This window comes from Phoenix dactylifera, chromosome 7 (assembly GCF_051530095.1).
Source record: "Phoenix dactylifera cultivar Ajwa chromosome 7, Ajwa_hap1_PhDact_Kaust_v1.1, whole genome shotgun sequence".
Taxonomy (NCBI): domain Eukaryota; kingdom Viridiplantae; phylum Streptophyta; class Magnoliopsida; order Arecales; family Arecaceae; genus Phoenix; species Phoenix dactylifera.
The window spans coordinates 7,009,736-7,035,699 of NC_143196.1; the positions used below are offsets into that span (position 1 = coordinate 7,009,736).

The 25,964-nt window shown below is 39.1% G+C and overlaps 3 protein-coding genes across 5 annotated transcripts in view; 1 reads left to right on the forward strand and 2 right to left on the reverse strand.

Annotated features, from left to right (window-relative positions):
• Positions 1 to 2,844, reverse strand: part of LOC103711334 (outer envelope pore protein 24B, chloroplastic-like) — a 32,812-nt gene extending 29,968 nt beyond the window's left edge. The window contains exons 1-2 of the mRNA XM_089924090.1: positions 2,549 to 2,844; positions 2,097 to 2,462 (exon numbers count right to left, since the gene is read on the reverse strand). Of these exons, the coding sequence (XP_089780216.1) occupies positions 2,097 to 2,462; positions 2,549 to 2,752 (570 nt within the window). The 5' untranslated portion in view covers positions 2,753 to 2,844. The remainder of the gene's footprint in view (positions 1 to 2,096; positions 2,463 to 2,548) is intronic.
• A 7,611-nt stretch (positions 2,845 to 10,455) lies between these two features.
• On the forward strand, positions 10,456 to 21,245 carry LOC103711333 (uncharacterized). 3 transcript variants are annotated; one of them, XM_039120712.3, is made up of 7 exons: positions 10,456 to 10,581; positions 15,997 to 16,804; positions 17,014 to 18,587; positions 18,668 to 18,746; positions 18,877 to 19,202; positions 20,422 to 20,520; positions 20,598 to 21,245. In XM_039120712.3, the coding sequence occupies exons 2-7, from the start codon at positions 16,081 to 16,083 to the stop codon at positions 20,622 to 20,624; spliced, it is 2,829 nt and encodes a 942-aa protein (XP_038976640.1). In that variant the 5' UTR covers positions 10,456 to 10,581; positions 15,997 to 16,080; the 3' UTR covers positions 20,625 to 21,245. The 3 variants fall into 3 exon arrangements, with proteins under 3 accessions (XP_038976640.1, XP_008795664.1, XP_088557263.1); XM_008797442.5 differs by having other exon boundaries at positions 20,618 to 21,245; XM_088701137.2 differs by having other exon boundaries at positions 10,571 to 10,686; positions 20,618 to 21,245.
• Positions 21,246 to 22,514: 1,269 nt separating this feature from the next.
• Positions 22,515 to 25,198, reverse strand: LOC103711332 (uncharacterized). The gene has a single exon (XM_008797441.6). It carries the CDS (start codon positions 25,127 to 25,129, stop codon positions 23,831 to 23,833), a length of 1,299 nt encoding a protein of 432 aa, XP_008795663.2. The 5' UTR covers positions 25,130 to 25,198; the 3' UTR covers positions 22,515 to 23,830.
• Positions 25,199 to 25,964: the final 766 nt, after the last annotated feature.

Genomic DNA, 25,964 nt, shown 5'->3' on the forward strand with positions numbered 1-25,964 from the left:
CAGTTCCTAGCCGGTGCTGAGCCAAGTCCTGAGGGACCTCGAAGCTCGGGAGCTGTCAATATCTCTCCAAAAAGTATCTCCATCTCCAACATCCCCCCCCCGTCTATGTTCTCGGGCTGATGTTTACCTCGGAGCTGGATTCTTCCATACTCGAGCTCATCCATGTGCTTGAGCTCTTTCATACTTGAGCTCATCTAAGTGCTCGAGCTCTTCCATACTCGAGCTCATCTAAGTTTTCGACGACATTTCGATGCCACTTCGACGACATTTCGACGACATTCGACGCCACTTCGATGCCACTTCAACGACATTTCGATGCCACTTCGATGCCACTTCGACGCCACTTCGACGACATTTCGACGCCACTTCGACGACATTCGATACCACTTTGACGCCACTTCGACGATATTCGACGCCACTTCGACGACATTCGACGCCACTTCGACGACATTTCGACGCTATTCGACGCCTCCTACAATGACACGCCCCGACCTGAGTGGGGGCACCCTGCTGAGTCGACCACAAGCCAAAAAAGGCCGCTGAAGTCGACCTCGGAGCAAAGTCACTTAGCTCGGGTTGGACAGCTCGGCTTAAGGCCGTTAGCTCCAACCGCACGAGAGGTACACCCTACTTAGCACATACATCTCCATAGATATTTGGCTATATTACAGGATGATCGATGACTGGACTACTTCCTTTGCTCGAGCCAAAAAGCAGCTCGAACTCGGAAGTCGGGGGGTAGTGTTGGGGGGAAAAATGGACCACCCCATAAATACAATTAAAGCACCCAAATCCGACAGTAAGCCCGAGCTCATGCAGACCGAGCTCAGAAGGCCGAGACCAGAAGACTGAGCTCAGGAGGCCGAGCTCAGTAGACCAAGCTCAGAAGGCCGAGACCGGGAGACCGAGCTCAGAATGCTGCCGAGCTCAGAAGGCCGAGCACAGAAGGGTGCCGAGCTCCACAGAAGGCTGCCGAGCTCAGAAAGCCGACCTTAAAAAGCTGAGCTGACCTCAGAAGGCCGACCTCATCGTCCACATGTTGCTGCCATGCCCTGCGGCAGCCTCACCGCACCATGCTTTGCTTGCCGGCCACGTCACGACATATCAACCACGGACCATACCCTGCTACGACTGTCAATGCCTCACCATTCCCAAGAATGGACTGCACTGCGCGCCACAAGCAAGCTCTGGCTGTGCGCCATCTCCTCCCATGATGGGAACGGGCCATCCACGGCAACTCATTAATTCACACGATCACGCCCAATCATGACGGTAACCCATTAATTTGCCTAGTCACATCACAGGTAACTCTGGCACTCCTCATATAAAAAGGAAAATTTCTTCCTCTCAAAGGAGGACTTCAGATTTCTATTGACAGTCTATCTCCTTTTCCAAACTTAAGCCCCTTCTGACTAAAGCATCGGAGGGCCGGCGCCGAAACCTCGGCCACCGGCTTCTTGCAGGTCCCCGGAGGACGCTGCCCGCCGATACACCACCAGCCAGAGCTCCTCCTCCTCAGTCAGTGGTCGCCCCCGGGTCCAATTTCCAGCAACACTAAGCATATCTATAATTATTTTGAATGGATATAGATATAAGTTAGATATTAGTTATATCTTTATTTTTTTTATCATAATTATTATTCAAAATAATCAAAATATTAGCAAAATTTAACGATGAAAACTTTTAGTTATATAATCACAAAAGATGGGGATGGAACTCACTATGCATAGTTATTAAACCCATATGGAGACCGACTTGGTCAAAGCTCAAAGTTATTAGTACGCGCATGCTAGAATATAAAAAATAAAAAACTATTTAATTAAAAAATAAAATATAAAATTTTCAGCAAATACCATTGTTGCTCTTTATTGTAGCATAAATAATTATAATCATGAATTATCTATTTTTCGAGTGCTGGCATGAAAATTATATACGAGTATAAAAATACGTTGAAGTTTTTTAATATTTTAAAAATTAATAATATATTTATGAAAATATCATAAGGAATAAGATAAATTTTATTAATTTGCCATTTTTATTAAAAAGAAAAAATATATGCTTATATAAAATAAAATATTTTTATTTATTTTATTTACCTTGAAGGTACCGGTAATTGGAGAGTTCCGGGCCCACTCGAGGCCTAGGGCTTGGGAGGAGGTCCCGTATGTCGCCTTAACGGCATCACCCCCTTCTAACCTCCTCGTCACGGCGAAGTACCAGGCGTTGCCTTTAAAGTCGTAGGAAGTCTCCGCCACCGTCCGCCGGAGTGCCCCGTGCGCGTACGTGTACCCCACCTTCCACTCCTTGGTCCCCAGCGCGTGGCTCACCGCCATCCTGTTCCTCGCGTCGAATGCCACCGCCCCGTCCACCACCGTCCGATTCTCTCCCCGGGCGTGCGTGTACGTGAGATCCACCGCCCTCCCCAGCACCTTCATCGAGTCCCTGAACTGGAACCTTGCGTCCTAGCATAAAGGGCAATGATTGACGGACGGCGTCGAAACAAGGACGGGAAAACGGTAAGGATAACGGTGAGGGGGGACTGGGTTACTTTTTGGGGTGTGTAGCCGATGGAGAAGGAGCCGGGCTTCTCGAGGGAGAAGGAGAAGGCGTAGGGCAAGTTGGGGCCACGGGCGACGGTGACGTCAGTGACGGTGGTCTGGAGCTTGACATCGCTGGCCTTGACGTCGACGGAGAGGGAGGCAGTGGCGGAGCTCTTGATGTTTTCGTACTTGCCTTTGAGAGTCGCCTTCATTGTTCCCGCTCCTGACTTTGCCGCCCCTCCCCTCTCTCTTCTCGAAAGAAATGCGACGGTGGAGAAGGCGAAGAGAGAGGAGGCCACAAGCGGCGTGTGCCAGGTTGATCATCTAGCGGGAGTTTTGCGGAAAGAGCCGGCAAAGAATTCTAAGAGAATCTGATTTTCTTTATCTTTTTTTCGTTTATTTTTTTATTTTCAACCTTTTTTTTTTAGCTTTTCTTTTTTTTATTATTAAAAAACAACTTTAAGCTCCATGTGGCAAGGGATTAAAGGCATGTGGGGTCCATGTTTCGGTTTGAGTGGGTCGGCTACTAGACTTGCAAAGTAAATTTATTATTCATGTCATGCCTGGTTGTCCATATTGTCTCGTGGGCACCAAGGGGCCTGCTAAACCAAAGTGAAACAAGCTTGGCCAAGATTTTTGGCTCAATATGTTGATCCAGGCTCAAATTTTAGACTACACTTGAAATCAAGCTAGTCTTGAGCTTCGTTTTTTTATTATCTACTTTTTCACTCAATTTATTAGCCCGATATGGCACGGTCGGTATTGATGCAGTACCTTAGCCAAGGCCCATGTATTCCTCAGCCAATTACCATCTCTTATGCATTAGATTCGTAATCTGAACGATAATATGGTAGGCAATCTCTTGTACTTTTTTTAACAATTTACATATTTTTCTGATGTTTGTTATTATTATCATCTTGTTCTTCTTTACATGAGATAGGTCTCAAGTTCAAATTTGGATAGTGAGTCATGGTTCTCTATTATATTCTAGAAAATCAATCCTCATCAAAATTGGGCTAAATGAATTTGACTAAGTTTAGGCAAATAAAAGTATTATTTAGCTTCTTTTCCTTATATTTCTGGTTTGTAGGCAAATAAAAGTATTAAAATGCATAGAATGGCGCAAAAAAAAATAAAAGAAGATTTTGCAAGAAAGTTATACTCTATTTTCATTTTACAAATTCAATATCATTATAATTTTTTGAGTATTCCATACATTTTTGATGTAGGGACAAAATTGTCCCCAGACCTTCCAAATCAGTTATGTAATTATTCCGTCAATTTGGTATTTAAATCCTATCATTCACAAATTATATAAGTCCTACTCCAAATTTGTATAAAAAGTGTTAGATATTTATACTAGTTTTTGGACATGGCAAGTTATGAAAATCTTTCTCCAAATGCATAAGAATGATATTGAAGATTTGATAAATTTAATAAATCATAAATATTTGTAATTAAGCAAGCAATACTACTTCTTATAACATTATATATAAATAAATATAGTATAAATCTATCATGTGAAGACACTTATTCATTTGTTGAAGACTACCTGTCACCTAAAATAGACCAAACATAATTTTGTTTACATAAGTTTTAAATACATATTTCACTTTTAATTATAATTAATTATGCAAATTTATCTACAAGATAATGAGTTTCATAAACACTTGCAAATATGACCAGTTTATTGATAATTCTACCAATAAAAATTTGGTAAATTCTCTTAAGTTCAAAATATAGTGTGAAATCTCATATTATTTTCTCATTATTTTTGATATGTTATGAGCATTGTATTTCATAAATTTGTATATGTTCTATTAGAAATTTATGAATGAAGTAATAATAATTTGTATTTCATGTTAATTTAATCTATTATATTTATCATTTTAAAATTTGTGATCTTACTTTTCAAAAAAAAATGCAAGACTTACAAAAAAATCTATGCAGATTTAACATTATACCAATTGCACTCTATTGTCGCTCAAAATTCGACCTAACAGGTGAACGTGCCAATTTGCTTGGTTGAGCTAGAGGAGCATAGCATGGTGCTAGAGCTGTTCTGTAACCACAGAAAATGATCAGAGGGTCGCCGAAATGTGTTCGACGGGAGACCTACCAATGTTTAAGTCAGGCAGAGTTTTAAGAGGAAACAAAAGAGTTGGAAGAGCGATAGAAGTATCGGAGTATAGTATTCAGATTTTTCTCCAAACTTGGAGGGTCCTTGTGCCTACACTACATGAAAATTAGGCATTGCTGATGCTTTTTAATGTGTATACCGATGTGAAAAAGTATCGGTAGTTTATTTCCAATGCTTTCTAAAGTGTTGCAAAAGCGTTGGCTATGCTACTGTCGAAAACTAACTTTATGACGTTTTTTTGAAGGTGTCGATAATTAGAAGAGTTATAAGCATCGCTAATCGTCGACGCTTTTTAAAAGCTTTGATGATGAAGCATGTTATATCAGTGACGTTTATTTGTGTCTCTAATTAACGACGCTAATAAGCATCACTAATATATATTTTAACGATGCTTTAAAGCATAGTAAGAGTTATTTTTTAAAAAAATATTTAAATTTTTTTAAAAATTCTGTATACATTTATATATACTAAACACATACACAACAAAAGTCATATAATAACACATGTCATAATCAAACAGATCATTCAAAATATTCATATTGTCAAATATGATTACATTTACATTATCAATTTACATTTACAATATGTTTCAAAAAAATATAATATATATATATATAACTCCTAAATATGAAGTCTAAGAGCTATCAGGGTCGATGGCATCATCATCATCATCATCATCATCTTTACGAGTAGAGAAAATATTAGAAACCTACAAGAAAAGGATAGAAACTTTAGAAGTTAAGAATTGAAAATCAATAAGTTGAGCCCTCAAGGATTATATCTCTCTTTGATGTCTCTGCCTCATCTCCTCCATCTCTGTTTGATTGCTCTGTCTCATCTCCTCTATCGCTGCCTTTAGACTACAAACCTTTGTAGTGCTACTACTTTGTCTGATATCTTGAGTATATCTGCTCATTGTAGACAATTGAGTGGGGGTAACTCTAACACCATATTAGCTTCCGTTCATATTAGCATTCTCAAAATCAAATTTAATAAAATTCTGAACTCCATCCAAATATTTTTTGCTGGATCTTGACTTATTTATTCAACTTTTGTCCATTCTATTAGAATACTGATTGAATTGCAACTTACCTAAAAAGATAAACAAAAAAATAATATTATATTCTATAAAAATTTATAAGAAAAAAAACTTAGCAACCGACATACACTATATAAACTTTGATTGCAGTAAGTATATAAATATATATACTTTTTTCTGTATTGAAATACACAAGCTCACAACAAACCTAGCCTTCCTCTACCAAATTCTACATCTAAATCCGCAATCACATTTTTTTTCAAGTCCAAGCCTTGGATCCCCCAAACTTCAGAGATCCCTCTTCCAAATATAAGACAAAGGATACAATTAACAAAGAATAGTGATATGTTTAACTCAAATGGCTGACAATCCACTCTTCAATAATGCCTACAATTTTAAGGACACGCAGGCTAGATTTTAAAAGAAGGCGAAAACAAAATAGAAGGAAATGAGGGTTCTTCCCCCAACCCATGTTTTTCCTCAACCCATTGATGACAAACAACTAAGGGTTCCCCATGGCATCCAAAATGAATAGTAGCAGCTAATGCGATAGAACAATAGTAAATAGCCAGAAAGACAAAAAGGTGCAAGTGGACTAACTTGCTGTAGGATCGAGAATGAGGTGACGGAGGAGGGGCTGGCAGAGATACTGGCGACAGAAGAGGAGGTCGAGCGAGAGGCGAAGGAGGAGTAGGCTGGGGGCCGAGACAGGCTAGTGATGAAGGAGGCCGGGTGAGAGGAAGGAGGAGGAGGCCAAGCGAGAGGCGATGGAGGAGGAGGCTGGGGGTTGGGAGAGGCAGGTGACGGTGGAGGAGGCCAGGCAAGAAAAAGGAGGAGGAGGTCAGGCGAGAGGAAGGAGGAGGAGGAGGCCAAGAGAGGCAGCAAAGCAGGAGAGAAAAAAAATCAGAAAGGGGCGGGCTGAGTCAAGCTAGGGTTTGGGTGTTTATTGACTTCCGACGATGCTTTAAAGCATCATAGATTTTACAATGTTTAAAAAAGCGTTGGAAAAAAAGTTTTAACGTGTCGACGCAAAGAAGCTTCGTTAGAAACCAATAACAAGACGACACATCTATCTAGCAAAGTTGAGCCTGCCTAATCTTTTTCCAATGCTTCTTTCTAGCGTCGGCAATATGTCGTCTGCTTTCCTGATTATTCCTATAGTGCTAGTATCTAAGAAAAGAGGATATGAATCTATATGATGAGGATTGTGTGATTTGCGGGTGCATAGTTGAGCTCTTTCCATATTCATTAATCGGGATAGTTAAAAAAATTCTTTTTAGGTACACCACGATCGGGCAGTTTTTTTATTTGCTGGTTGGTCATGATATTCCTTTTCGGGTGCATTAAGATTGCACTGAGCTCCAACCAATCATGTTGATTATTAGAAGATTTGATTGGGCATTGATTTTGCTGGATATGCAATATCATCTAGTTGGTGGGTTGAGCTGTCAAACGAGATTTTGAAGATGGTGAATCCAAGCTATATTACTTGTCCCACACTTTCGAGCCCGAGCTGTGCTTACTCGACTCAGGTAAAGAAAGTAGTCAAATTATTTGTCGGATAAGCCAACCAAGTTGAATTCAAGCTGCCTGATCAACCCTCGGCATTTTTGGAAACTGCATTTAATGATAGGTATGATTTCTATAGAGTGGGTTCCATTTTCGAAGCATCGTGCATACAAATGAGATTTTTGCCACTGCCATCATTTCTTCTCGCAGTTTTGAAAAGGATCGATCCATAGGATCCCACAACCCCAAATGTCGAGCTTACATTTTTAAAAAATAAATAAAATATGAAATATCATACTATTCATCAAATGATTATTTAATCACCTGAATACATAATGAATAAGGAAAATAAACTACTTATACTAAATGGTATTGCATGTTATAGCCTAGTGGTTGAGTATTTGTCTTTTAAAGAAAAGATCAATGGTTTCAATCAGTAATGCAATTTTGAGAGAATTTTTTTATAGGATACTCGTATTTGGATATGAAAATCTTTAAGATCTAAATTTGGATCTAAGTCCAGCAAGATTTATAAGAAATTTGAATTCGAATCCGTATCCAATCGAATATTAGCATTTTTATTTTTATTTGAATCCAATCCAAAATAAATACAAAAATGGATGTCGTCAAATTTTATCCGACCCGATTTGAGTGCTAAAAATGTTTGGTGCCATTATTTTTTTAATTTCTATTTTTAAACTTCATTTTTCATTATTTCTAGAAAGAATGTAAAAAAAAAATAGTTTCATTATTTTCAAAAATATGAAACGAATGTCTTTTGTCACCACCATTGATACCACCTTCACTATCACCGCCATACTCTCATACCACTATTGTCTTCTCCAGCATCACTACTACTATCACCTTGACCATCTCTACCACCACCATTACGGCTATCATCATTGCCATTATTTCTACCATCATCATTACCGCCATTGTTGTAATTATCTCTAGCGTCGCTGCTACAAATGCTGTCATCAATACTGTCACAATTGCTATTGCCACTCCTCCACCTTTGCCATCATTATTGCTTGCCACACCACTGCCGCCATCATCACATTATTGGTGCCCCCACTGCCAATATTACCGCAACTATCACTATCATTATAGCCTCTATTATCTCTATCACTATGATCACTCCTTTAGCCACCATAATTATATTTATATTTTAAAAATAATTAACTATACTAATCATGTTTATATTCTTAAAATGTTAGATATAAGATATAAATAATTTTTTATTTCTAAAAATAATAAAAATGAAAGGCATACAAAATGACACCTAACTCTGCTTTTTTTTTCCTCATGAAAGTATTGGATCCACTAGACTTGGCATATGTAAACCTGCACAAATTCTGAGAATACGATCTACACAAATTTGTGAAGGATAGAATTTAGAAATATATTTGACATGATGGCTAATTGCACAATTGGTCATTAATAAACATATAGAAAAATAACTAATACTACAACTTGTTATAATATAATAACAAGTAGTGTATAAAAATAACATGCTAATAAACTATGTAATTTGTTGAAATTTTCTATTATATTAAATACAATCTAAAATCAATTATTTACAATTTTGTACAAATTTTACTCAAAACTTGAGTGCAACTCAGACTGATATGGGTTCTGCTGGTGGGCTAGTATTGAAAGGTCAAACAGGATTTTACCCCATTATAAAAATATCCTATGAAATCTTCAAAAAAAAAAAAGAGATGATATTGAATCTGCAAAGTAAGGTGGTGAATTTTTTTGCAAATCTTTTTCCAACAAAAATTTTGATTTAGATTTTTCCAGCTCTATTTTGAATACCATTGGAGAAAAGAAAAGTTACAAGCAAGGATTCTCTAATTTATGGAAGTGATTTTTGTGCTCATATTTTCAAGACTTTTTAGAAAATTCATCTTGCAGAAGGGGAAGCTATAAGTCAGGTTTTATAACTTCTCCTAAAAGCATTTCTAAACTTTTGCTTCTTTTACAAAAATAACTCTTTTTAGGTAATGTTATCAAATACTTATTTTTCTAGAAAATAATTTTTTTACTTTAAAAATTATAAAAAAATATTCTTTAGCCTACACCAAGTACACCTTTGGTCCATTTTGGGTTTGACCCGTGTTTTCACCTGAAAATCGTAAACTGGACATGGATGTAGAATCAAACTCCAGCCACGTTGGAAAGTGAAATAAATCTCGCAAAGATGGATTTTAATTTTTACATGACAAAGCGTTAAACAAGCCCAATTCTGTCCACCAAAATGCAATTTAGAAAGACTAGCCTTAGCCCCACTTGGTTGTAAAGCAAACAAGCAATCTACGCATTCTTTGATTCAAATTAAAGCCAAATCTAGTCACATCTTTGGATCTTTGGATCATAGAGGTGCAGGCTCAATCTAAAGATGCTACCTGACTCACTCATTAGTTATGTAGATTAAGATAATTTGGGCTGGACTTGGGCTCAAAAATCTGAACTTGACTTCAAGAAGGACTAAATTAAAGTTGACATCTAATCCAAGCCGAACGCAACCTGGCTTAACCCGACTAGCCTCGACCCTAACTTGACTTAATATCTCAACAAATAAATAGTTCATATTTATGTTTTATATAGATTGCTTATATGTCAATATAATTATATTTTTAATCTTACTAAATTATGTATAAAATGCATCATTCAAATTCATGAATAAGTTAAGGTATTAATCCAACAAAAAGATTCTAAATCTTTTCTCCAAATTAAACTTCTATTCTACTACATTAAATCCAATTAACATAAACTGACCTACCTCAATTTGACTAACTTAACTTGACTTGGCTAACACAATATAACTCAAATTTAGCTTAAAATAGGATTGGGTTGGCCTGGAGAAATGCCTAGTGGTTTCAGGCTGGGTTGAGTTAGCGCTGTGGGATTTGGAGTTGGGGTTGGGCTAGCATCCGTCTCCGACTTGACTCAACCTGTCCAAGTTGCAGCTCAATTGGATTGTGTTCTCATCTGACTCATTTGCAGGTTAAAACCCATCTTAATTGTTGCTCTTATCCACCGTCCGTTTGAACCATCACCATATCCCCTGTCCCCTCTGATTTCATTCAAAGCTCACTGATCCGACGGCTATGATGGGCCCCAGCAATAAAATAACGTCCGAAAATCCTAGGATGAGGTTGCTATTTCCCGCCAAGGCTTTCGCGCTCGTTTATTTAATTATTTGTCCCTTCCCGTCATTTACCCCCAATTCTCTCTCTGTAGCCTTCCATTCCTCGCCTAGTCTCGCCCTCCGCGAACACTCTTCAGCTAGGGTTTCTGCTCGCAAGCCGCCTTCGCAATCTTCTATTTGGTTGATAGCTTCTATTGAGGTCAGTTTCCGGCAGATCGATGGCATTTGGATCTCGTTTTCAGTTCAATCGATTCGCTTCTGCAAATTAGGGCATCTGTTTCTGATCCTTTTTGGTTGGGTTTAGGTTCGTGCGGATCATTGTCAGATAATCTACCTAGATCTACGATTCAATCCAAGCCAGGGTTTTTGTAGCTAAAGCACCTAGAGTTAATTTTTTCTTTTATTGCTCTGATTTCTTTTCTCCTCGTGAATCAATTTGTCTTGGACTATGTGAGATACGTTGCTGGATTTCTTTTGTTTAAGCTCACTTTTATTTTTTCGATTTCTTCTGATCTTGTATCAACAATGGTTGTTTTTTTTGCCTTATGCTACAAGTGTTCATGTTTCATTTATGCATGTAACTATTGTTAATTTGTCATGTTGTTCATTTTGAGGGATGTCCCAAGATGAACCTGATATCATGATCATCATGCTGTAAACTTTTGTAGATCCAGTAAGTTCTATATTTGAATCTGTTTGAGAAACAATTTCAATGATTCAAGAGCAATGTCAAAATCAGTCCAAGATTTGTGCGTCCTTGCAAGTGTCATCACAAACGTTGAATAGTATTGAAGGAAAATTTAAAGCTTCCAACTTATGCTTTTTTTTCTTCTTTTTCTTTCTGGTTCTAAGGTTCATTGTAATATTGGGTTTATGGTTGAGGAATTTATAGTTCCTCCCAACTCATGGCATGTTACTTGTGATCCCCTAATGTGAAGATATTATGATTTAGAATTTTCTCTCTGGTTTTTGTTACACTGTTTCTAACTTTCCTATCATAAATTCTTTGAATAAAAGATGGATGCGTGGCCTAGACTAGGTATCTCTTTCTTCAGATGTTCGACAAGATAATCATTCCTCTTTCACCTTGAAACATGAAACTAGTGTAACTGTAATGCCAGAAGCCTCTAAAAAGGTGGAAGTCTTCTTTGCAGTGATCCTGCATAGCAAGTTCATGGATGTTTGGCTTTGCATCTTGGTAGTACAATGTTAGGATTTATATAGGCTTCGTGTGGTTCGAAATTATGGCACTATTTTTTTGGAACAAAGAATGTATTACAAAGAAGAGCTTGGCCAGATTGTCAAGGCAAGACCCTGCTAGACTTGTGTTGTTAGCACATGTACCTCAGGCTTGCATATTCACCTTGTGGTTTGGCATCCGTAACACATGATTCGACGTTGACTGGCATGATAGTGTGAGTGTGCCCTGCATATTTTCTTGTGAATTTGGCCAATTCCTATCCAGAAAAAAATTACCTGTTGGTGATTAATATTATGATGATATGCATTTCTTAGTATGTGATAGTCAAGTTGGTGTTTAGGCAAAAGGGTGTCTAGGAGGATCAGCTATTTAAATTGGGAATCTGTTGTCAGGCATCAATTCTTCCTGTTTTTTAGATATTAATAAAACCTTTCTTGCATCAACATAAATTAAAGGAATTTAGATTTCTTATTGGTTTTCCTAATCTATTTTCATCTTCCTCTTGTTTACATGCTATAATTTTTCCTTGTGAGAATAGGAAGACCTGACCTTTCTTTATGCTAACAAATAAAGGCATTTAGATTTCTTATAAGTGCTTTCAAGCAACTTTCTTCTTCCTATTATCTTCATTCTTCTGAGCTTTCCTAGAGAGAAACTATTAAGGTGGTTGGCTTGCGAGCATAGCAAACTAATTTAGCTACAGCAAGACTTGGTGAGCAAATCCACTAATCTGAACCTGGAACTCACTGACATGACCGGCTCTGCTAATTGAATAGATAGAATATCATTTTTTTGTTCGACTGCTACTGTCCCAACATTCCTCTTGTATCATTACTTTTCGGCACCACGCATATAGTTGAAAATTGAAACTATATGGTAATGCAAACTTTTTTATAGTTGAAACTTGAAACTATATAGTAGTGCAAACATTTTATATCATAATTTCAAACAAGACCTATCTTTTGTATCTAGCATGTATGAGAAGTTGACAAGAATCTTATTAGCAAGTCAGGTCCTATCAAATATGGTTATAAATTAGTAGATGAATATATGCAGTGACTACTTCTGGGTTTAGGTTTATTAAGGGATGCAGATTACATATGTAAGGATATGCACAACTTGGATACCAAGAGTGATGATGACTTGATCAAGGAAAAGATCTCTTGCTTTTGCTTTGTACATTGATTCTTGTGTCTTGTGAACTTTCAAGACACTAGCATAAATATATATCCATGAAACTTTTCAGTAGAATATGACAAGAGCACATGTAGTGAATATACATTACAATCATTTGAAACAACCTTGGATGCCATTACAATCTTGAAAGTGATTTTTTACTAACTAATTTATTCTGACATTTATGAAATGAAATGACTGAAGGGAGTGCAAAGATGGAATATTTATTCCAGCATAACAAAGTCGAAGGTGCTTTTATATGTGCAAATTAGAACTTCTGGCTGTGCATATATGTAACACTTAAGTAGCTTCTTAAATGAGTCCTACTGGTATCATGAGGATAACGAAATTAACAATGAAACAACTGCCAGTATATGCAGCTGACTCCAAATATACTGCTGAAATGAAGTCATGTCGTAATTGTTGAATCAAATGTCTTGCTCTTCAATAGAAAGTTCTCTATTACTTGGAAACTTGGTGCAGGATTTCTCACATATTGTCAATCCTAAATTTGAAATTTCTGGAGTAGTGAAGAATCATTTTGTTAACCACAGGTTGGTTACCTTATCCATATTACTTGAAGTAGGTTATACTTTGCTCAGGCTAGCATATTATAATGCAAAACAGTATTTGGAAGGCCTAGGACCACAGGTGCTCTTTTCCTTATCTATGCCTGAAAAATGTAGTTCTTAGGTCCTCTGTAGTTTTCTTTATGGTAGTGATGATTTTATGTATTAGCGTTTTAACCTGTTGCTATAACTCTGGGCTTACTTCAGCCCACAACCTAGAACCTATGATCCAACCCTAGCACTGCTCCCTCTTGGGGAGAAAGACCTTTCAACCTCTTTGTATGTCCATGAACATACCAAAATTTTATATTCTGTGAATCAACTAATCTGCCTCTGACTAATTGATGCCAGTATATTAGAGGTATTATAAAATAACTGCATTATTGAAGTGCTTAAATCTGCTGGGCCATTAATTTCTTGCGCAGAGGGTAGAATGAATAGGTAATGAGGTAGGTTTAGTAGGTATTGTTCTAGTGCTTTTAAGAGACTGATGAATGCATAAAAAAGCTGTCACAGGACTTCATGTCATAGGCTTTTCAGGTGTCACAGGGCTAACCAGTTTAACCGATGTGATGAACAATTCTTTTGGCTTTTTGAGGCACCGATTCAAATCAATATCAAAAGTGTTATAATGACCTTTCTGTCATGGAATTGGGATTTTCGGTGGTTTAAACAATTGGCTATGATGCCAAATGACTCAAGCCGGTTAATCCTTTCTTACCAGCAAGCCGGTTAATCCTTTTTTACCAGCAAGCCAGTTCTCTATTGTCAAATCATTGTGATAACCAATTGCTACATGTAAGGATTAGAAGAGAAAATCTTGATGACTAAATGGCATATATAATAAGATAAAAATAGTTATGAAGCTATATCTGTTTGGTTTCTCACAATATATTATGCCATTTATGCTACAATTTGGTGTATCTTCTAATAAAAGGATTAGAAGTAAAGAATTATGGACTCATTAAGGTGGATGGATGACACTGATCTAATTGAGGATCCAAGATGTTAGGTTCTTTAGGTGGTAATAAATTGCTTGAATATGTGGTAGAACTGATTATGGAAATGTGTCTTCTAAGCACAATTTTATGATGAAATTGCCCCTGAACAGCAGTACCAAAGAATTTTTTGTGATGAACAAGCTCAAGGCCAATAAGTTGAGCAATCATGAAAGCTTAGGGATCACTAAATTACCTCGACAAGCCTCCCCATGATAAGCAACCACTAGCCTCATAACATGCATTTAGGTTGCTAAGTCTGACAGAGGTTCTATGTCCAGAGATGCTTGCCTGTACCAATGTAGTCCAAACTCCTAGCCTTCAATACAGCACTCTTGAACGAAATGATATATGATGATTTTGAATAATAAATTTAGAAAATCTGTATTCGTGTGGGAGATTGTTGAAACCTCTATATTCCGTCTCTATTTTGGTTGCATGTGGCTAGCCAAATCCTTTTCATTTTCAACACATTATGCAAAATATTTGAGTTTCACACAGACTGTAATTGTTTTAAAGGAATATCGTCTACACCAAAAGATTTAGTCCTGCATTCCCTATTTGTTCTTCACGATTTATATTTCTTTTGTTCCTTTTGCTTAATCCATGTCTATTTCCTTTTATTCTGTTACAGTTGCATGAGGCATTCTCAATCAGTTGTAATTTTTTTAGGCTATTGCAGAGGCTGGATCTCTTAATGATAGCTTAAACTTTTCTTTGATCAGCACACTATCTTTTGTCTTTGTAGAATGTTTTGAGTTTTCCTGTACTGTTTTTGAAAAGTTGGAGCAGCTTTCATTGCCCTCTTCTTCTCATTTTATTGGAATTTCTTGGTGGTAGTAGCTAACCACTGTCAAGTTTGAGTCTGTCTTCCTTGGACTGCACTCTTAAGAGTAGATAGGGCGGTTGTGTCATGGGAGAACGGTGTTGTCTTCTCTTTGCACCATTTACAGGGTGAATCTATCTGCAGTCTGTATTGTTAGATGCCTTAGAATTCAAAACAGATATATTTAATCCTCTCTCTCTCTCTCATAATTATGTTGCTGTCATAAGTTGCATGCTATATTGACAATGCTTGACACATCATCAAAATATCAATACCACTAGGAATGAAGTATCGTATTTGCATCCAATGAAGAAATAGTGAACCACAAAGTGTATGCAGCAGCAGATGAATAGGAAAAAAATGTTATTTTTGTTTTTATTCGTACTCTATTCGGTTTGGCATGCAGGTTAGTTTTTCTATCCTTGTTTCCTGATTTTTGGCATATGCTGTCTGGAGTTCAATTCATGCTTTCCAAAATGAGAAAGGGGAGATAACCTGGGAATGGATGCACTGCTTTCTGTCATTTAGCAGATTTAGGCAGGTTTTATTGAAATTTTGTTGCATCTCAGCAATCTGATTTTGAAAATCTACTCTTGATTATTTTAGTTTTACCAAATCTTCTAACTATGATGTCTCAGCATTTCTTCTGTGAATTTATGATGCCTTTGTATTGTACTGGTTGTTATGCATAATCTGTCATGACTTTTGATGTTTTTGACTGATCTTAGCAAATAGGTGAACCCAAAAACCTTATCTGATTTTGGAGTGGATGGTAAAGTCATATTAAATATGCAGTTCATGAGCACTATTAATAACCTGTCGCTCTGTTTTCCATATGCTGCAGGACTGATCTTCAAAATGAGAAGCATCTCGTGAGGAGGAAGGGGAATATAAACTCAGTCTTTCTAAGCTGGTCTATTCAGGCTCCATGGGGGGCTCAAAGCTGAAAAATCATAATGTTACCCCCCCTAGGAGACAATCATTAAGGCTCAGGGGAATCAGTGCTATTTATGAAACAGGTCTCAATCTTGTTAATTTAAATTCAAAACATCAGCGGCAAAATAGTGGAGACTATTCTACTGTTGCCAATCAAATAAAAGTTGAGATGCTTGAGTCTGAAGAAGATAGCCATACTTCTTCCAAATCAAATGAACGTGTTAATAATCCTGCTGACAGCAGTTATCCTGGGAACCATAGTTATGAAGAAACTAATACTGGTGGTGGAGACCAAAGCCTTAATGCTTTGACTTTGAAGGACTTGCGAGCAAGCTGCAGAGCTAAGAAGCGGAAGGTCATGAAATCTGGTGCTTCTGCAGCAGTTGATCTTAAAAGCTGCTCATATTTTGATCCATCTCAAAACTGGAAGGATGATTATGTGAAACCGAAAGACGAGGAGCTTGACCTTGAGGAACCCCTTATAACCTTGAAGTTGAAGGTTGCAAAAGGATCTACTGAAGATAGAAAGCAAAAGAAGCGTGCACATCTATTTCCAGTCTCTTTGGTCCCTATGGAAGTGGTGCCTGCAAAGACCTGTTCTCTATCTTCTAATGACATGCAAAGTTCAATGCCTGTCACAGAAATGAAGGCATCAATAACAAATAGGCCTTCGAAAGACAGTGCTTCAGATCTACATGACATAAAAAGTGAGGCAGGTAAGATTTAAGAAACAATTCTTGTGATTACCAGTATGATTATGGTTCTGATTGTCCTGTTCTGGACTTTATTGCTAAATTTGATGTTATATACAATCAGTGTCTTGACTACCTGATAGGGCTGAGGAAGGTAGCTGGGACTTGAATTACTTCTGTATTTCTCTTTTGTTTTTTTGGATATTCTTATGATGTTGCTGTTTCTCTTGCAGAGACTGTTGAAGAAAATTTTAGAGGGAGTGTCAAGAAAAATTTTGTCGAAGCAAACAATTCTCTCCTGTCATTAACAACTTATGCTGGTGGTCCAGAATTGGTTTATGATGTCAAAACTGAGATCGTGAAAACTTGTTCCTTGGATGGACAAAATGCAGTAAATATAGATACTAATTCTACTTTGGACATCATTAATACTTGTAATTTTCTAGACAATTCATCTGCTGAGCTGCTTCCGAAGGTTGGTGAGAAATTAAATAATAGTTTCCCATCATCAGCACCTGATTTAGGGAGGACTTTACATGTTGATAGACCTGAATTGGCTGATACTCTCAAAAATGAGATCTTGGAAAATGAATCTCCACAGCATGAGAACACAATTTATATTGCTGCTTCTTCTACTGTGGATTTCATTGCAAAATTCAATTATTTTGAAGAGTCATCTGCTGAAATATTTGGAGGAGTTGAAGATGTCTTGGAGAATCAAGGATCAAATCCTACCAGTAGAACATCTACATCTTGTTGCCTTAACGAGGTTTCTACTGAACATATGGAACCTGATGAGTACTTTCTTCCACAAATTGATGCAAAACATGCTGCTGAAATTGGGAAGATGAACCTTTCAGAAATGTCCAATCAGAAACTTTGTCCTTCCTCAGTTTCTGTACACAAGGCAGTTCCCTCTGATCCCTGTAGCTCTGCCTCAGTCTCTGCGACTGTATATCCTGTCTCTGATATCTGTGTTAGCACAGAAAACCACTGCATTTTGCTGGAAGAGGTTACATGTATAAGTATATCGAACCAAATGCAATGTTCAGCTAGCAGTAATAGCTACAGAACCATGGATTTTAAACTTGCAGAAGCTTGTGCTTCTGTCTTGGGACATGAGGATGCTCAAATTTTAACTCACGATTTACCTGTACAAGAAATGCCAATATGTTGTTACATAGAAGATGTGACCAATGATCCTAGTCTCCTGTCCAAGGAACATGATTTGGGTGGAGTCTTTAATACTGGTACAGAAGGTGAATGCCCTAGTAATTCAGCTCATCATACAGTCGCTGCGGATGAACGAAAAAAAAGTAATGAGAGAACTAGAACTGATATAGAAGAGTTCTCCACTACAGAAGCATATAAGTTTTACTCCCCAGAGTCTTCCTATACATGCTGTGGTGCCGATTCACATGCTCTTGTTAAACTCTCACATAAGATGGAGGAGTTGTCTTCCCAAGTGGAAGGCCACACAGAGGAAGCAACATCTGATTCTGTTGAAATATCTGGTTTGATTGACCCCGAGAAACTCACTGGCGCACCTGATTTGGGGTTTTCTAAAAGTTCCCTGCCATGTTCCAGTAGTCTCATGGGCTTGCATTATGCTGATAGTTTATCAAAGGCTGCAGGAAAATGTTCATCTTTTGGAGTGGAAGAAAAGTTGCATGCTGCTAAAGATGAGCCAGCTTCTGAAATCTCCCAGTTAATTGATGAAAAGGGACAGAACATGGAAAAAGAAGACAAACATGATCAGGGGATGTTAGTAGATAATCCTCCAAAAAAGCTATTATCAAAACGAAAGGTTTGAATTATACTAATAATTTATTTCTTAGATGGTCCATATCTGATGCTGTGGACTTAATTTCCAGTACTACTTTGCAGGCCATTTCTCCGACTTCTCAAGAAAAGCTGTGTCAGGCTTTGAATGACATCGATTTATGTGATGCCAGCCAACTCTGTAGTAAGTAAACCATTTGTATATGTTTGTATTTATTTTTACACCTATAGGTTGTAACTAAAAAAATTTCAGAGTTAGAAGAGGCTTTGATTTGAGACATGGACTAAAATGAAGACATCGTCATTGGTATTAGGTCACAAGGAAGCTGAAACATTGCTGGCACCTGAGCGAATGAGGACGAAACCAAAGAACCACAATATTGGCTCCCTTCTTTCAGTTAACGAAGGAATTCTTAGGTCGCCGGATGCTTCTTGGAAGACACCTTGCTCTTGCATGAAGAGTTCATCATTTCTCCAACAAGCTGAGAAGGCCATTGAATTTTCACAACGACAGATGCATGATATAGAAAACATTGCAATGAAACTTCTGAGGGGGTTGAAGTCCATGAAAAACATTGTGGAAGAAACTCTTTCTTTGGAATCATGTTCTTCTCTACCTTCAAAATTTACTGTTGATGAGGTAAAAATTATGGTTTGGAACCCAATAGGCCCCAAATAGCTTTGCAAAATAACAATATTGATTTCACTTGGACATCTGCATTTATATCTAATACCACACAAACTTATGCATGTCTAGCAGAACCCAGTTCTGATGCTTCAGTAGGAGCAAAAGTGAAACTTGAAACGTGGATAAGTTCCTGAGTTCCCATGATTCCTGCCAAAGGATAAACAATCTGAAGACCTGTTTCAATCATTCTCTTCAAATTGAACCCACCCATTAGACTTCATGGTTTTTGACCCTTTATTCTTCTTCCTGGAATACTTCTTTGTTTGGTGTTCTTTGAAAATTATAATGTTACATTTTGAAATTTGCCACTTTTTTTTTGTTATAGTTGAGTTTGAATGTAAACTTTCAGTGGTAACTACCTTGTTTTTAGTCTGCTCCTACCACCTCAATATTGCTAACTCCGACCCATTCATAGTACACGATTGCATGGACATTGCTTGATGTGTCTTGCCATTTGAAATTGTTAGCTGATATTGCACGATTGTGTTATTCAACTATCAATTCCTTTGTTCAAATTGCTTCATTTAACCCTTAATCTTTATCCTTTTTGAGAGTCCTAGTTCTAGGCCTGTTAACTGAGTTGTTGGATCCAATGCCCAATATGTTTGCATCTATCTCTCTGCCTGTGTAACTTTATATTTGCATTGCAACCAGATTTCCTTACCTCTACAAACCTCATTCTGGCATTTTCTATGCATCATTACCATGGGAGATAATCTTTTCAAGTATTTAACACAAGGTCCGCCGTACCGATACCGGTCGGCGTACCGGTGGCCGGCCGGATTGGTACGGTACCGGTCCGGTCCGGTACGTACCGGCCGATACCGGTACCGTACCGGCTGGTACGCGGTGGTTTCAAAAACCACAGCGCGAGGCGCTGTGGTTCTAAAAAAAAAAAATTGTACTGGTGCGAACCAGACCGATACGAGGCCGGTACCGACCGGTACGGGCTCCGTACCGGCCGGTTCGGCTAAAAAACTGGGAAATACCGGTTTTCTTGTGGTTCCGGTACCGGTCTAGGACCGGACCGGTACGTACCGGCCGGTACCGGCCGGTACCGGCCGGTACGGCATTCCATGATTTAACATCTCTCACAACTTTCTTTCTTGCAAAACTTATTCCTGTCTCTTTAGTCTTGTTCGGTTGTTTAAGAAGATTGTTTTATTCACAGATCAGAGCTGCTGCTGATAATGCATCAGAACTTGAAAGGACCACAAGGAGGTGGTTATCTATGATGACAAAGGATTGCAATCGTTTTTGTAAAATAATGGTTGGTTTTCTTTCCTATTTTACTTGAAATGTTACTGATCTGCCCTTTTTAAGGGCTAGCTTATGATCTGATCCCAGTCATGTTTTATTGATGACAGAGATTAGCTGAGAACAAAGAAGCGACTCCACCTAAAGGTGTTTCTAAGAAACAGAAGAAGATAACTTTTGCTGATGAAGCTGGTGGTGTGCTCTGTCAGGTGAGAGTTTTCAAACAACAGCCAGCTCCTGTTGCTGTACCTGAAAGTGATAAAGCTGATGTCAGCCATGTACCGTTATAAAATAGCAACAGGCTGCTATGGGCAACGGGTACAAGCATCTGAAACACTGGCGATTTTTGTTGGCATTCTTCGATGCTCATGGCCCTCCTGTGGCTGACAACAGTGACCGCTTGTCGGTGGATGATTTTTCGTCCTTTATCCTTGTGAAGTCTTCCTCTTAAGTTTTGATCTTGGATTGAACTGCAATGGATGCTGGAAGCTGTTTCTTGACTGACAGTTGTTCCCTGCTGAAGTAAGACTTATCCAAGATGAGTGGTGTTGTGGAATTTAAGAAACTATCTCCATGGTGAGCTATATGTTTATGCAATAGAAGGCTTGCCAAAGTAAATGTGTCAGTGAAGGATTTGAGATTTTGTTTGCTTGTATCTTAACAGCGTTGGTCCGCCTTAGTTTTGTTAACTTATGATGAAATTAATTCTATAGCTTTATATTTATTCCGTTATTTTAATATTGTTAGCAAAGTTGTAACTAGAATGCTAATACATGGTCTAGAATATCTGTTCTATATTAAATGGTACAGGTCAGGGGTGAAATCCATGGCAATCTGGCCAAACACTGAACAGTATAATCATCATTTAGGCATATTTGTCTGCTAGCAATTAGGTATGATGTTTACTTGTTAATCTGTTTGCAATAAATTGAGAATATTTTAGTAAATCTAACACTACTAAAGCCAAAAGAAAATGAAGTGGCAATTCCAAAACTTGCACTATGTGAGTATAATGTATTTATACTAATTTATCATAAAATTATATTTAGTTTTATATAATTGATTGGTCTAATAAAATGAGGGCCAACCATGAAGGCAAATCAGTCTTGATCTCACATGGTGAACCCACTTGCCCACAAACATCCCCCGGGGTGATCTACCGAAATTCTAAATCTCACATGGTGAACCAGCTTCTCGTGGACCATTGCGAATAACCAGATGGCATTGGAAAAAGGGAAACCGAATCATCATGTACAATGAACAGTGGGCCATAATTGAGTCTCCCAAAGCAAAAACATCTAAACTGAGACTCCACTTGGTGGTCCGAGAATACCGCTCCAATGCAGAAAGCCTAATCTGCATGCGTAGGCATGGATTTTCTATTATCATGATCCGGACATGAAGGTCCGCACTCCTTGAGAAATTCTACCTGCACCGCATGCACCTCATGGCCATGCACCTCAATTTCTTAGTATGGGCTCCATTCATTATGCACTCGCCTCAATGGCTAACCAATAGCAAAAAACTAAGATAATTGGCATGGTACACCGCTACGTGGTGCAAACAATCATATAATTTTTTGTTTGTAAGACAGAAGCAAAGCTCATAAGTGATAACAATAAATCCCAAAATGCTGCTTGGAAAGGAATTTTGGTACCTACGATGTTCAAGCGTTCGGTTTATTAGTTAAACGGTTTAAGTGCCCAGGAACTAATTAAATGATCTGTTCATTACTATGCCCTGCTGCAGCTTCATATTGCACGTAGATCAATTAACTACATTCCCATTTGACTCTGAACCTTGCACGTACCAAGGGCAGCAGAACGTTCTTTGAGCTACTGACTAATCAAACAGTGAGTCATGATATACTTCTATTCTAGGTCCGGTTTTATTCATGCATCTGTGCTAGTATTAGCAAGATAATAGCAGATTTGCATTGTGTCAGGAAACGGATGTGGTGTTGAAGTGTTGAGGTGTTGAAGGCGGCGATAATGAGGAAAGGAAAGGTGGCAGAGACAAACTTAGTCAGCCTGACCAGAATGTTGGGGCAAGGCCGGCGCCTTGCATCTTCGGTGAACTACAATGCTTTTGGACTCGTAAAATTTTATGGAAAAAACAAAAAAAAGCATAATCCGAAATCTTAGAGTTTGTACCATGTATCAAATATCATGTCCCAACTCGAATTTCGGTTGCACAATATCTGCAGTATACGTCTGCAAGAGGGATTAAGACCCCTAAAATGTTAAAGGTCACTCCCCAAAACATGGATCATTGTCTCAGGCAGTAAATAAAGTTTGGAGAAATACCACCTCAAATTTGCCATTTATCTACAGACCACAAAAGTTTAAAAATGCCAATTAGCCCAACCGTCTATTTCTATTATAAAGTATGATATTATAAAATATTATCATACTAAGATATCTCATAACTAAAATTTTATAAAATCTCAAAATTGCCCTACCCACTAACTTGGGCCAGGAAACTTGTTTTGGCAAAGGAGAGTGGTGTGTTTTGAGATATATATAAAAGGATAATGACACAAGATGGCGCACTTTGAGATACATGTAGGAAGATGAATGATAGAAAACATAATGCTTTGAAATCTATGTAGAATAATAAATAATTGAGAATGGAGCGTTTTGGGATATTTGTAGATAGATGAATGATAGAGAATGGAGCGCTTAAAGATCTGTGGAAATAGATAAATAATAGAAAATAAAGTGATTTGAGATATATGTATGTAGACGAATGATATAGAATGAAATGTTTTAAAATTTATACATATAGATGAATGATAAATGATAAAGCACTTTAAGATTTATTTAGATAGATGAATGATAATTGATAGAAAATATAATGCTTTGAGAATTGTACAGATAGATGGGTGATAAAAGATAGAGCACTTGAAAGCCACGACTCGACTTTTCCGAATCAATAATATTTTTAGCCTTTTGCTCACTTTGTTAACAATATCAAAATCTAGATGGACAGCTAGATTATATATCAATAAAAATAAAATTTTATCATTAATTTAAATTTTTAAGTTTTTGAGATCTCAATATAATTAGCTTGAATTTGAAAGGATGTTCCTACAATTTTTTTTAAATTTTTTATCTTCCATTCAAGAAGACTGTAGGTTTTTTAAAACTTTTCATCATCCATTCAGAAGGAAAATACATTCAAAGTATTCACAATTCCACCACCGCCACCCCATGAAAACACGACACGGATCCACGCAAAGAAACCTAACCCATCACCCACAAGCACTAAAATCAAAATATATAATTTATAATCTGAAACTATAGTAAGGGTTTACTGTAATACTACTTATAACTAATTTTAGGAAAAGTTGGGGCCGCGGCGGCCGGAGTGGCGGTGGCGGGGAAGAGCGCGTCCCAGATATCCGAGAAGGCCGCCACGATGGCCCCGTGGTGGCGCCGCGAGTTGAGAGATAGGAAGCAGTGCAGCAGCTGCTCCAGGTCCCCAGCCTCGTACATCTCCTTCTCCACCACCATCTCCGCCATCGACCGCCGGAAGTCCGCCCGCGGGTCCTCCGACCGCTTCACCACCGCGAAGCTCTCCCTCACCTTCCCCTCGGCCATCGCCGCCGCCCCGCACGGCACCAGCCTCCGCAGCACCGCAGCTGCCGCCCCCTCCGGCGACGGTAAGCACTTCACCACCTCCCCATTCCGCCGCCTCGTCATTCTTCTCCGCCGAAGCACGTTATCTGACGAGTTGTCCGTCGACGAGACCAAAGTCTCCGTCTCGTCGTCGTCGTCGTCCTCCTTGTCGAAATTATCGCCGCCCTCCCGCTCGTCGTTCTCCTCGTCCCCATCGCTGCTGAACCACCCGCTGTCCGCCGATGAGGTGCTCACCCGCGCTCGGTATCGCGACGATCTTCTCGCCTCCGCTCGCCGCCGCAGGCGGCGCCGCTCCACCTCCCTCCGCCTCGCACGCGCCATCGCCACCGGCGGGAAGATGTCCCCGCCGTCGTCGGAATCGATCTTCCGGCGGGGGGAGGAAGCAAAATCATCGCCGTTGCCGCCGCCGGCGGCATAGGCGACGACGTGCCACTTCTCGTCCTTCCGCCAGAGGTACGCCGGGGTTCCTCGGGCGAGTGCGAGGTCGTCGGCCTCGTCGCCGGCGGCAGATAAGTGGCCGCCGCGGCGGGAGGGGCGGCAGCCGCACGCGGCGGAGACGACGGGCGGGTGTCGGCGGAGGAACGCCGGGGCAGCGGGAGACGGCGGCGGAGGGAAGTCGATGTCGAGCGCCTTGTGGTTAACGGGGGAGAGACGGAAGGAGGGGGTGGTAGTATCGGTGACGCCGGCGTCATCCTTAGTGCGGCAGCTCTGGAAGGACGTGATGACGCGGGAAAGACGAAGGCGGAAGCGTTTGGCCATCGGTTTCAGGGGAGAAGGAGTGGAGTTAGGAATAATGAGAGAGCGATGCGGGAGAAAGAAAAGGCGGGTGTGGGAATTGGAGAAGAATGGGGGTTTAATTCTATAATATATAGTGGAAAGGGAAAGCTGGCGAAGGGGCGAAGGGATGACGCTTGCAAGCAAAAGCCGGCAAGGGGCAGGTGGGGGGTGGCAGCGATGGGGACTGGGACGAGGTCGCTTCATGCGTTTCCTCTTCAAATGATTTCGTACAAAACACACCAAAACATTGACGGTGAGCTGTTTCTCATCTCCTTGCTTGCTTTTGTTAATGAATAATATTTTTTGCTTCAATCTAGGTTGCAGCCTTGTAGTTCTGGTCTACCCACTATTTTAACCTCTTACTAGTTTGGCTTACAAGTTATAAAAAAAGAAAAAAATAATTTCTTTTGAAAATAAAATTTTTATGTTTCATGAAAAAAAATTATATAAGATAAAAAAAGTCTAACTTTCCCAAGCCAAAAATTAAAGTATTTTTTTTCAAAAATATTTTTAAGCTTTTATATAGAATTAGATAAGGTATATAAAAAAGGTAATTTTACTTGCTGAACGTAACATTTTAGACGTGGTCATGACTTTTATTAACTATTCCCCTGCCGTTTCACATGTGCAAAGCCCTTGGACTTATCGGTTTCCCAGGCAAGGAACTGTACCTGAAACTATCGAGGTTTGAGGCCGTACCTTTGACGTCTTCTATGTGGAAAAATCCACGGCACAAAAAGTGCAAGTAGAGAGAGGAGTAATGAAATAAAAAAATATCAGCAGATCAACTGAGCTTTGGAAAACACAAGGATAAGAATCTCGTCCAATGATTCACAGCGCAGTAGATTAGTACCTTAGTTTGGAACACGCGCCAGTCGACGAGATCTTTTGTACGGTGTCCCGTGTTATACCTGGCCACAGCGAAATGCCGCTTCTCCTTTCGAGCCAAGGGCTACACAACAGGGGCCTGAAACATCACGAGGCAGGCCCTGTCGTGCGACCGGGCCCCACGCGGCGATGTGGCCACGTCATCACGCCA

Bases quoted from the DNA above. Each gene is read 5' to 3' on its own strand.
- LOC103711333 (XM_008797442.5), top strand. From the start codon at position 16,081: ATGGGGGGCTCAAAGCTGAAAAATCATAATGTTACCCCCCCTAGGAGA. The intron at 16,805-17,013 runs GTAAGATTTAAG...TTTCTCTTGCAG, and splicing joins TGACATAAAAAGTGAGGCAG to AGACTGTTGAAGAAAATTTT. The intron at 18,747-18,876 runs GTAAGTAAACCA...CATTGGTATTAG, and splicing joins TGATGCCAGCCAACTCTGTA to GTCACAAGGAAGCTGAAACA.
- LOC103711332 (XM_008797441.6), bottom strand. From the start codon at position 25,129: ATGAAGCGACCTCGTCCCAGTCCCCATCGCTGCCACCCCCCACCTGCC.